Source organism: Rhagoletis pomonella, unplaced genomic scaffold (assembly GCF_013731165.1).
Source record: "Rhagoletis pomonella isolate Grant_MI unplaced genomic scaffold, Rhpom_1.0 Rhpom_scaffold_00007, whole genome shotgun sequence".
NCBI lineage: Eukaryota > Metazoa > Arthropoda > Insecta > Diptera > Tephritidae > Rhagoletis > Rhagoletis pomonella.
Genome location: NW_023458561.1, coordinates 11,033,388 through 11,046,158, shown reverse-complemented (window position 1 = coordinate 11,046,158; position 12,771 = coordinate 11,033,388). Strand labels below are relative to the sequence as shown.

General features: G+C 34.5%; 1 protein-coding gene across 8 annotated transcripts in view; it reads right to left on the bottom strand.

Annotated features, from left to right (window-relative positions):
- The window catches only part of LOC118742311 (potassium/sodium hyperpolarization-activated cyclic nucleotide-gated channel 2), a 238,860-nt gene that overhangs the window by 82,296 nt on the left and 143,793 nt on the right, over nt 1-12,771 (bottom strand). For 4 of the 8 annotated variants that reach the window (XM_036474287.1, XM_036474288.1, XM_036474292.1 and 1 more), the window contains exons 3-5: nt 4,167-4,338; nt 3,685-3,923; nt 3,438-3,601 (exon numbers count right to left, since the gene is read on the bottom strand). In XM_036474287.1, the coding sequence (XP_036330180.1) occupies nt 3,438-3,601; nt 3,685-3,923; nt 4,167-4,338 (575 nt within the window). Of the gene's footprint in view, nt 1-3,437; nt 3,602-3,684; nt 3,924-3,995; nt 4,084-4,166; nt 4,339-12,771 lie in introns of those variants that run through there. The other 4 variants (XM_036474290.1, XM_036474291.1, XM_036474294.1 and 1 more) reach the window with 2 other exon arrangements.

Here is a 12,771-nt window from a genome sequence, read left to right as displayed (position 1 = left end):
CCATAAGCCCCACGATCTTGAAATTTGGTATGCAGGCATAGCTACGGTAGGTGCTTATAGTAAGGTGTATATGAATTAGTTTATAAAAGGGGGCGTGGCACATCTCGTAGGCGTGGATTATTTATCAGCAATAACTTGGGAACCATAAGCCCCACGAGCTTGAAATTTGGTAGGCAGGCACAGCTACGGTAGGTGCTTATAGTAAGGTGTATATGAATGAGTTTATAAAAGGGGGCGCGGCACATTCCGTAGGCGTGGAATTTTTGATCAGCTATAACTTGGGCACCATAAAACCCACGAACTTGAAATTTGGTAAGGTATATATAAATGAGTTTGTAAAAGAGGGCGTGTTACATCCCACAGGCGTGGAATTTTTAACCAGCCATAAATTGGGAGCCACAAGTCACATGAACTTGAAATTTGGTGTGCAGACATATGTATGGGAGGTGTTTACAATAAAGTATATATGAATGTTTTTATAAAAGGCAGATAAATATGTATTCAACTATTAGACCACTCGGATATTTAAAACTGTGTTTTTTTTTTAAACCTTACGGTCTTTAGAGCATTTTGAAATGGAAAGATGAAATCATTTTACTGATCCCGATAATTTGAAAATTCTATCCTTTCCTTAATTCAGCCAATATTAATGATGGAACATGATTTTTAGTACAGAAAGTGATGATCAATATATATTACTTGAAGTACGATAAAGCGAAAAATTTGGCTCATAAGGATGCCTTAATTTAAACAGAAAGAAAATAGCTGAGCTGAATATTTGTATTACTGTTTTATATTTTAATTTGTTTACCCCGAACGACGTCGGGTGCTCTGCTAGTTATTTAATAAATTGCTGTGAGTAAAAGATAATAATTTCCTCTATCAAAATATTACGATTTTCAGCAAAGTGTCCAACTTATCTTTTTCACAGCTATAAAGGTACATAAATATATTAAAAAGCTTTTCACAGTGAGCATTTTTTGGCAAATAAATTTCTATTCATTTGAAATAAAAATCTTAGTTTTATGTGAAGTGATGAAAAATATTTTCACTTCACGTTTTCTCCGAACAAGAATTGGGCCTATGTTCTTAAGAAAAACTAAAAATTCATGTATATGGCGTTCAAAAAATAGAAAATAAGTGTTCTTCTATTAAAATCTCTTAAATCAGTTTACCGCTCTCAGGAATTTATATATATATATATTTATATCTCCAAGAACAGAACAGCTAATATTTATTAAAATTTTCGGTGAAAGGGCCTACGAAAAATCAAAGAAATGTTTAATTTTTTTCAGGTATTACGAAACCTTTTGGGGGGGGAGGGCGAGGGTTGGGGTTGATGAAGGGGATAGGAACTTTCCCCTAGTTTCTTCCCGTGGATCCGCGCCTGCCGTCAACGCGGGATTTGGTGATGGTTACCCGTGTTGAGAGAAATATGTCCGGATATTTAAATTTTTATGTTCTGCACTGAGAAAAGAGCTACATATATGGGCAAATCTAAAAAACAGGAGCCTTTGTGTTATTTAGCTTAATTTTCACCGTTGTAAACTAAATCAAGCTGGTTGCTTTTGGATATAATTCATTGACATATTCTTGAAGCCTTAAAAAAAAAATTAGATCAACTGGCTGCATAACTTTTGAAATATGGGTGTTTAAATTTAAAAAAATAATGAAAACAAGTGAATTTTTTATGTAATTTTTAAGAGGGGGCACAATTAATTATGTCATAACTTTAGAAGCACACCATATTCTGATTTGAAATTAAATGGGCATTTAGCACTTATGTGTACACTTCATATGTAGTAGGTAAGAAAAGTGTGCATTAAAAAATAACGAAATGAATCTTGGAAATGGCAAGTAACTCAAAGTCTGTAGCTCGACATTTCACAATTTTCAAAATTTTGGTTTATTGCGTATAGGTTTTGAAGCATTTAATTTTAAGAACTTTTTAAGTATGTATTGCAATCTACAAACAATTACGAATAATTTGATACCTTAGCAAGAGGTGTGCTTTCAGAATAAACTAACTTTTAAAGATAAAATATTCTGCGATCTTGAGCGTAATTTGTATTCCAAAAACACCTTAATTGAAGGCACATTTGGACAATACGTCGAAACGATCTAAATCTTTCTATAACTGCTAGTCCTTATAAAATATACCTGTAAAATGCTTCAACAAATTTGTATCTAGAAGTGTGTAAAAACCCTGATTTACTACTTTTAATGATGCTCCTTTTTTTAGTCAGAATATTTCGGGAGTGGTATCAAAGCAACTTTTTTTTGACAAATGTTCTGATAGTTGCTCTTACTTAATTGGAGCCTTCTAAATTCAATGGCGTCCTCAGTTTTACCCTATTGGCTCCACTTTTCGAGATAGCGGACCTTGAAGCTTTGCTTAAATTTTAACTATTTTATAAAAAAGTCCCTGAGTTTTAAAGTATTTTTACTAAAAATTTTGCACATGGCCATTTTTTAATATTACCTTAACTATTCCATAAAATCATCGAAATCGGTTCACTAAAACATCTAGCTCCCATAGATCCCAATTTAGTATAGGTTCAATTTAACATATAGCACGCATACAATTTATTATTCAGATATGAAGTTAGAGTTATAGCGCAAAAACACATATCTGAGTAATCAGTTGTATTGGAGCTATATGTTAATGTGAACCTATTTCGATAATTTTAAGGAATAACTAAAGTAATATTAAAAAACTGTGCAAAATTTTAGTAAAATAACTTCAAAACTGAGGGAGTTATTTATAAAATAGTTTAAATTTAATACTGTTATCTCGAAAACCGGGGCCAATCTGGTAAAGCGGGGCATGCCATTGAATTTAGAACTTGCTAATTAAGTGAGTTCAACTTTCCAAATCTTTGCTCAAAGTTTACAACCTGAACAGCGTAATTTGAACCCAGCTTATTCTTTTGTTTTCTATTTCACGTTTATTCCTCGTCTAGCTTTTGAAGCACTTAATGAAAATGAATTACACTTATATTATTCGATTTATTAAGAGATTACGAATAAAATGATATATAAAACATAGGTGTGCTCACAAATTTAAAAATTACAATTTTTTATTTTGAAAGTGTACCTCTTTTTTAGATTTGCCCATATACAGTTGACGTAACTAAACTCTTTTCTCAGGGTGTACATTGTGACCCTCCAAATGACACTTTTAATTAACCTTTACACTACTTTAAATATACGTAGAGAAGAAAATTCAAATCACGGTGAAAAAAAGAATGATTAGTTTCCGACAGTTTTCTTAGATTTAAAGCTAGTTGGACTTTGGCTCTCGGCTAAAATTTTACCATGGCGATATTAATCAAAGCCGTAATAGCATTTTATAATGCAGATAAAATTAAATATTACGTATAGAACGAAATATGTAGCATATACATAAAAGTCCACAGTTTATTTTTATCACTTACCTGTTCTAAAGTTGACTACAATATCTATTAAAAAAATTGTATCACTTAGGCAGTTGAAGGCAATCCATCTTGTGCTCAGATCATCATTAAAGAATGATATTGCGACTGGCAGGATTATAAGATTTGCTACTAATAATAAAAGCATACAAAGGTCCCAATAAAATCTGAAACAAAATATACATATGTATATAAATCACTTATGTATCTAACGAATGTTTTCGAATTATAAATTAAGTAGTTGGCAAACCTAAATGAACTGCAAGGATGTATAACCCAGTGACCGGAAGTTTTCTGACGAATTCTTTCTTTAACCAGCGCTTTCCGACTGCCGAACAACTTCATGGCCAACCGATTGTCCGTCGGTTGAAACCATGATTGCAATTGACTTTTTAGGAAATTCGCAGAAACTTTTTCCGAAACAACAGGGATGGAAGGCATTGGCTCCTCCTTCGGAGTGCCATATAACGACACGTCATCAAAGTGAACCTAATTGTAAAATAGAGATGCATATTAACTTTGAGATCATAAATAAACAAAAGATTCTACATATATACATACACGTTTTTGCATGCATTAATATAAGATTTAAACTCCTACATAGTATATTTCCGAAATGTTCTACTTTAGAACGTAGTTCATAAGTAAATGAATGCGAATTTTGTCACGAAGACAAACAAACTAAAGCTGTGATGAAATGAATGGGCCCTGCAATATTAACGTAAAATAAACCTTTGTTCTTGCCATTTCGTTTCCTTGGTCGCATATTAATAAAGCCTCATCATCGAATGCTGTTACTAGAGAATCGGTGCAGGTATTTTCAAAAGATATACGTAAGTCGTTCTCATTCAAAACGGAGCAATATGAGCAGCGTACAGATTCCTCACTGTCTCCATGAATTAATCTGAAATAAGCACATTGAGCCAATAAAATACAACAAATTGAGAATTGAGAATGTGTTATGTGGTGTAATTATGCCAATTAAGACAATTTGTAGACCTTGCAGACGTGTGATGTACTTTTACGAATATTGTACAATTATTATTGCACGACTTTTGTTCGGTATTTCGATTGCACTATTTCCAGAAATAAATACTTACAAATGAAGATATACTACATACATACATACATGCTTATGTTATATACATATGTCTTACTTGTGTACATATGTACGTACTACATACATATAAAATATCTCAAAACCTCGCGCTTCATTTTTGAAGTAGAGGAGAAGATGAGAAGTATTTAGAGTTCCACCAGTGACTATCTTTTTTATTTCTTACATGAGTATCAAAAAACGTAATCTTAAAAGTCTTAACTACAAAACATTTTTGAGTATGGCATTCGCATTTTAGTATAAAAATGTCGCCTTTGATTGCCCTTTTCTCTTGTTTTTTTAACTTCCTTTTATTAGCTCGGGATGTAACTATGTAATATTGATGCGCCTAAAAGATGCAGCGATTTCTATTCTCAAGTTACATACCTGATGACAGTACGAATGGCAATTATAATAGGGAGGTTTTAGTTTTTTAAACTATACTTTTATTCTTCTGAAAATCAGATGGTTGTTTGAAATGACAATATTTTGAAATGCGTGAGCTAGACAAGGGCAAGAGTCAAAAACATGCCCTTTTACAGGGTTGAGTGTAACGTCAAACACATGTTGGAAGAAACAAAATCACCATAAGCTCCTTGAAAATGCAAAAAAGAAGGCGCGAGAAATGCCAGAAAAGGTGCCATATTTCAAAAACTCAAAAATTCCACAAAAACGGCTCTAACGTTTTCAGTCTGCTTCTCCTTTTAAAATATGTATAATGGCTACATCTAAAACGCAGAATAAATAGAATGCTTTTGGAATATACGGTAACATATTATCCGGGACGTTTTAACGAATAAGTAGTCGAAAAAGCTGGTTTCAAACATTCAGAATAGATAAAGAAATGCAGCCAATAATTCGAATGCATTTAGAAAACCGCTTTATGTGAAATCGAGTTGAGTAAAAAAATTAATCTAATTCTTTTGTATGCTATACACACATATGTACATAGATAATATATATATACACTAGGGTGGTCCGAAGCATAATGTAATAAACAAAGTGAAATCAATATATGACGTACGCATATTTGAAAATTTAAATTTAAACAATTCATATATTTGACTACATTAACCCTCTTTTGGCTTTTGTTCATGTATGAACACGATGTACGATGAGCTACATAATCTCAAAGTGAACAAAACACATATGCTTTGGATCAGGGTTGTTGCGAATATTCGCATTCGCATTCGCAACCACGGAGCTTCCGCATTAATTTTAACATTCGCATTCGTTTTCGCATTCGCAAAAATCAGTGCGGAGCTTTTGCGAATGCGAATGTTCTGCAAGTGCACTGATTAAATTTTCCTTTTTCCCTCCTACGCGTTTCAACGCTGTCGCGTCTTCACCAGGGAGTCTTTATTCAAAATATAAAAACAAATAAACAATAAACATTATTAGCAACTAATATTCGCTGATACAAAAACAATAAACGATAGTTAACAACAAATAATTTACATAAATTTTTACTTTAAACTCACATTCACATAAACATTGTTAACAAACTGATCACGCGATAAACGATATCACCAATTAAGTATTTTTGCACAATATAATAAAACTCTAACCCTATGCTCTTATTTATATTTAATATTAATTGCAGCTGCATAAACATTATTTGTGTTGTCCACGTCCTTTTTAAAGTTAATCGCATTTTCTAGTTTTTGTTGTATTATATTGTTCAAATATTGTTCAAAAATACTTAATTGGTGCTAGCGTTTATCGTGTGATCAATGTTTGTTAACAATATTTATATGAATGTGAGTTCAAAGTAGAAAAAATGAATGTAAATTATTTGTCGTTAACTATGTTTATTGTTTTTGTATCAGCGAATATTAGTTGCTAATCATGTTTATTGTTTATTTGTTTTTATGTTTTGAATAAAGACTCCCTGATGAAGACGCGACAGCGTTGAAACGCGTAGGAGGGAAAAAGGAAAATTTAATTTTTTCGCTTTTAACTCTATCGGCCGAAGCAGCTCCAACCCAGCAAACATAATAAATAAGAATTTGGCCCAAATAACTACGAAAATGACAAATTGTTGCCATTATTTTTTGCGTGTAGAGATACGTCGCGACGTTAGGTCGTGTCAGCGGCGGATCCAGAATTTTCTGATGGGGGGCGGGGGGGCTTTTGCGGGAAATTATGGCCCTTTCGAAGTTGAATTTCTTCCAATTTTCAAAAACTTTTTATTTGTCACGGGGAAAATACCGTAAAAATTATTTGTATCGTGCGAATATCTATAGAAATTATCAGGGTTTGAAAAACTGTTAGCACAGCGACAACAGCCAAGCATTTGCTTTTTTATAAATTGTTGTTGCTTTGCTAGCCGGCAATTAAAAGTACCTGATGAAGATCTTGCAGAAGCAATGAGCTTAGCCGACGACGCTTTAAAGGAATTTGAAGAAATGCGACAAGATGCAGAAAAAACTTTCATTTGCTTTTCGAACACGTAGAAGAAGTATACACCAACCTAGGTACAGAAATCAAAGTGCCGCGATACAGCAGTCGCCAAAAGTATCGCTTTAACCCTAGACGTACTTCGTTAGTCGGTTCGACTAACAAAAATCGTGTTTCGCTTCGTACCTCTCGCTGAAGTCATTTACCATTTTGTTTATTATATGTAACAGAGAAAATAATATGTATTTAATATTTAGTTTATGTGTTTGAAAAACTATATATCTTTTATGTTTGTTATTTCAATTCAACGTTGGCGTTAGTCGTTTCGTCTAACAAGCCCGCAGACAGGGTCAAAAGAGCGAAGAATTTCCAGGGTTAATGTGAAAACCAGAGACGCCGAGGCATACAATCGAGTCGCTTTTTACATTCCCTTCCTTGATACATATATTGCTCATTTGAAAAGCCGGTTCCTAAACCATAAATCAGTTTTAAATAATTTTAGTGTTTTGTTTCCAAAGTATGATTTTAATGAAAAAAAAACTGAAGAATTGTTTGCTTTCTATGAAAAAGTAATCGACTGCTCGAAACAAAGCTTTCTTTTGGAGGTAAAAATGTGGAAAAAACGAGTTTCACACGAACATTTTCGAAATGCTCTGGAAGCATTACAAGTAGCTAATACAACGTCTTTTGGGAATGTTTTTAAGATCTTACGTATATTGGCACTTTTGCCCATTTCAATAGCCACACCTGAACGAAGCTTTTCATGCCTGAAAAGAATTAAAACCTACTTGAGAAATACAACATGTCAAGAAAGATTCAACAGTCTAGCATCTATGAATATTCACAAAGATATACATTTTTCAGTTAACGAATTTCTAGAAGAATTTTTCAAAAAAACCACGAAAAATTTTAAAATTCTTCGTTTCATTGATTCATAAGTAAAAAGAAAAATTTAATGTGTTTAAAATTATCAAAATGTTTTATAAATAAAGCGAAAAATTGAATATATGATTTTAAAAATTCATGTTTGAAACTTTATTACGCATACTTTCTTTTAAAGAGCCTTTTTTCTATACCCATATTAGTGAAATATTATTCTTTGACTTGATGGTTTAACCCCCAAAACCCCCCGTGTATCCGCCACTGGGTCGTGTTACCCGTTGTTGTGTAGTGTAACAAAGCCGGCCAAAAGTCAGATTTATCAACTTTGATAAAAGTGTCTTTAAACATATTGGCTGCGTTTCTTTATACATTCCGGATAATCCCATTTCACATTTCCCATTTCAGCGGATACTCTCTCCGCATGCCAACGTCGCACATGAAAATTTGTTGACTAAGTGCCTAATTAATTGTACCCGTTGTCCGCTATTGCATGACATTGTAACCAGTTTTAGATCAAAACTCATAGCTTATGCATTACATTCGGACCACTTTTAGTACAATTCCCCTGTTTTACATTACCTTGCTTTATATTTTTTGACTATCTTTGTTCTAGATACAAAGCTACTAAACCTACGACTATATTATTCGAGCAATTGACCAATCTTTCCTTCAGAGTATTGGTTCAAAAATGGTGGGTAGGCACTGTGGCCAATGGCAAAGTTCGTTTGCTACCTCTGCATGGTTGTAAGTCATGCAGAGCCCGCAAAATGCTCCGGAAGCAGTGTCCGGAGGATGCATCAGACTAGGCCGAGCATACTTTGAAGTGCCATCTAATTAAAACTTAAGAAAGTTCAATTACATGGCAGTTGAGAAGTGCATGTGAAAAATTTCATAAATTGCATAAGGGAAATTTTTGCACATGCAGCAGTACATAGCATGTATTTAGGCGCCTGGTGTTAGCAGACGCGCCTAAACACTGTGATTAGGTTATAAATATTGCGCCATCTGTTACTCAAAAGGGGAAATGCCTACACACACATACTTTTGTCTCCTTCTCTTACATCCAGCGCAGGCACGTACTTACAAAATGATAACAAAGTGATTTTGTATGGAAAATCGTGTATGCCTAATGTGACCAACCGTACTTCTTTCGGAAGTACAGAACTTCTTTTTTCGCTCTTGTACTTCGTACTTCGAAGTACAGTCAAATGTACTTCTTTGCAATATTTTGTACTTCAGGAGGGAGATTCTGTAACCATGATATAAATGTTTTTGCGTCAAAAAGTGCGATAGCGATTCAAAAATTGTCGCTAACTGGTTACAGAATCTCCCCCAGCTCCTGTACTTCTGTACACCCTTTTTGATGTGGGCGATCAATGGCGGCTGTCGTGGAGCCTAACATTGAATAAACGGTAGGAAAGGTGTCTTGTACTGCTGTAGGGGAGCTATCGGTAAAAGGTGGAGCCTCTCGCCCAAATTAATTCATTAGCTCTAAGAAACCAGATTTAAGCCTATATTGCTTCAAGGAGCCCTTGTCTGGTGGAACTCGCTAGAGAAGGCTTCACTTCTAAAACAGGAATTAGCGGAGCATTAGCAACCACACCTACACTGCCCTGACGGAAGCAAGTGATTCTTTTTTTTAAATAAACTAATTGAAGGACTACTTTAAAACAAATGCAATGAGCAAATGTTTCGAATTCCGATACTTTTTTTTACTCAACTAAACAAAGTTTGTCTTGAAGTATGAAAAAGCATCTGTGAAGTGCAGAACGCAAGCGTTTTCAAAAGAGACATATTGACTTTGAACTTGTTTAAACGTAATTCATTTAAAAGTAGTTGAATTAAATGCAGAGTCGGACAGTCGACTTGCTGCTTGCACACAATTCAAACTGAACGTTTGAAAGCACATTTACATGTATGGCTATAGCTGAGCGTGCAAAGATGTTTGCTACAATTAGTTGCGGCCATGAGTTTCCATGTTCAAATCTCATTAAGCGAAACATTTAATTTAAAATTTTTAATTTCGAGTTTTCTTAATTATGAAAAAGCATCAGTGAAGTGCAGAACGAAAGCGAAGTTGTTTAATCCAAATGATTTTTAAATTAGTTGAAAATACATGCAGGGAAAGGTAATTTACTACTTCCTAGGACATCGCCATGTTAAATAAATGAGTTCGTTGCAGGTAAAATAGTTAGAATTTAAATTAGTTATAATTGAAAATTAAGTAATTAAGTAATTAAGTTTCCTGCAGGGTGGCGCTTAACATACGTATGTTTAACACGGCGCCTGCGGATATTGCAAACCGAATTGTCGCAGCACGAACTGCTTTTAGGCTAAGCGAAACCGGGTCCTTTTGTGACATAAAAAAGGAAAAGAAGACGTTTCTCTGCTGCAGCAAATGTTTTTATAGGGCACTTTAAAACACGTTACCTCTCAAGGGCTGTCAGGCCATTTAGCAAAAGTCGTTATAAACAATTTATGAGATTGAAAATGAAAAGCGTGGGGCGCATGTAATAGACACCTGAATTGATATGAAGGGTTATATATGTTCATATGTATGTATGTAGATATATGAATAACGACCGCTTAAAATCGATCTCAAATTTGTACTTTCTTTTAGGTCTATGTTATGTAGTTTGCCTATTGTCAATTAAATATAATGCTTTGTATTGCATGCGCTCCACGCTTTTAATTTTCAATCTCATAAATTGTTTATAACGACTTTTGCTAAAATTTCAAAATCAAAAGTTATCAAAACAAATTCTATGGGACTGTGAAATATTATTTTCTACTTTTTAGTCCATTTATAAAAAGCGTTAAAAAGTTTTTTTTTTATATTATTTATTTTCTACTTTTTAGTCTTGTCTGTACAAAATTTTGCAATAGATATTAAAATAATTCAACGACATTAATAGATAGGTGCACCCACATGCATTTACATACATATGTATGTACATACATACGAGCACCAATTAATTTCATTTAAAGAAATGGCGTGTCGTCCATTTCCGCTGTAGCGTATGTAGTGCATAGATGACATCTACCTCGCCCTATGCACTACAGATGTCGCCCTATGCACTAGACTTTTTATAGGAACTTTTAAAGAAATGGCATGTCGTCTATTTCCGCTGTAGCGTACGTAGTACATATGGCGACATATAGATGTCATCTATCTCTCCCTATGCACTAAAGATGTCGCTCTATGCACTAGACTTTTTTATAGGAACTTTGCAAAGCAAAGTTTTTATGGTGTCTGACACACAACATTGAAAGTTTTTGGATCCACAACATTGAAAGTTTGTGGATCCACAAAATTGAAAGTTTCTGGAGCCTCAACATTGCAAGTTGATAAAAGCGTTGTAAAAATTAAAAAACCGGTGTTGCCAGCTATCTGAATTATCAAACAAATTTAATTCAAATAAGCTATTCCACTGCGAATGTATGAAAACACTTAAAACAGAAAAAAATTTGCATAGAGTTGCCACCATTCCAATAAAAAATGGATGTTATTGGAAACCCGAATGAAAGCATTCATGGTAGGGGACTGGAACTTGGTATGAAGATATATAAAATCAATTTAGAAAATGGGCGCGGGGAACAGGTCATAAAGTGTATTTCATAGCGCTAAGTGAAGAAGACATGGTACCTACTATAAAAACCCAATTTTTCATACAGCATATCTCTGGAAGTGTTCCTGGTAGAGTACTGGATCTTGGTAGGGGTGGAGCTATTGGAAAAGGGGGCGTGGCACCTCCCATACGCAATTAATCGCATACTCATGAAAAAATTGATGTTATTGGAAAACAGGCGTGGCACCTTTCATATAAATCGAGTTTTTTATACTGCATATGGGGTTGTTCGAGCTGCAATCACAACCACAGTGTTGCACGCATTATTAAAGTAGCACGTTCTTTGTGAAATTCTAGCAACGTTTTATCAGTTGGGAACTTGCAACAGTTTTGCAAACTTTCATCAGTGGTGCAGTATTGCCGCAGTTACTACGTGCCTCGAACATGGCCTATTTCTGGATTATATTCATTCATTTAGTCAAGTACTCTACTCTACTCAAATAAACCGAATTTTTCATACTGCACATTCCTGGAAGTGTTAACTTAGGGTTTACACCGGACAATACTGTCATGACAATAGCAATGCATGCACACTTTTTAACTAATACATGCATACTTTTCCATTGGAACAATTTTGACAACTAATACGTATATCTTCATTGTCATGACAGTATTGTCCGGTGTAAACCCTAAGTTATGGTTGAGTACTCGAACATATAGTAGTATAGAGATATACGAAATCAATCGCATACTCTTACATAAAATTGGGGATATTTAAGAAGGGGGCGCGGTGTTTTCCCAAAGGTACTGAAGGTACCTATCTTTGGATGTATATACAAATAATACTTCGTTCATGTGCTTGTGAGTGAATCGATTTTAACGAATTTTTTTTTGTGTGAGTAAAGTCTCTCCGTAGTTATTCAGATTGCCAGTTTGACCTGCCAGGTGGCGCTGGAGTCGTGTTATTGTTAAAATCTTAGTTATGATCCGATCTGGCTTAAGTTCGAGATACTTATGTAATGGTAACGGTAAGGGCAACACTATTGCAAAAAACATCCGCTGGGTGCCGCTGGGGTCGAGTTGTTACTAAAAATCGTCAAGTGAGAAAAAGTGCCGTGAATGTTCGATTACATCGACCTGCTGTACTACCGAGTATGCCGAGGTCCCGTGTGTTGCGATTGGCCCAATGAACGTGATTTGCGAGCTTCATTCGGATACACCAGGATTGAGTTGTTCAGAGATCAATCTCAAATGACCAGCATTATGTCTACGATCAGAACCATTGCGCTCCTTGATAAGAGTTTTATATATATATAGTATATTGGATTTCTGTAGAACAACGATACTCACCAATTTTTACATTACCACCAACTATACCATACAGTTTCAA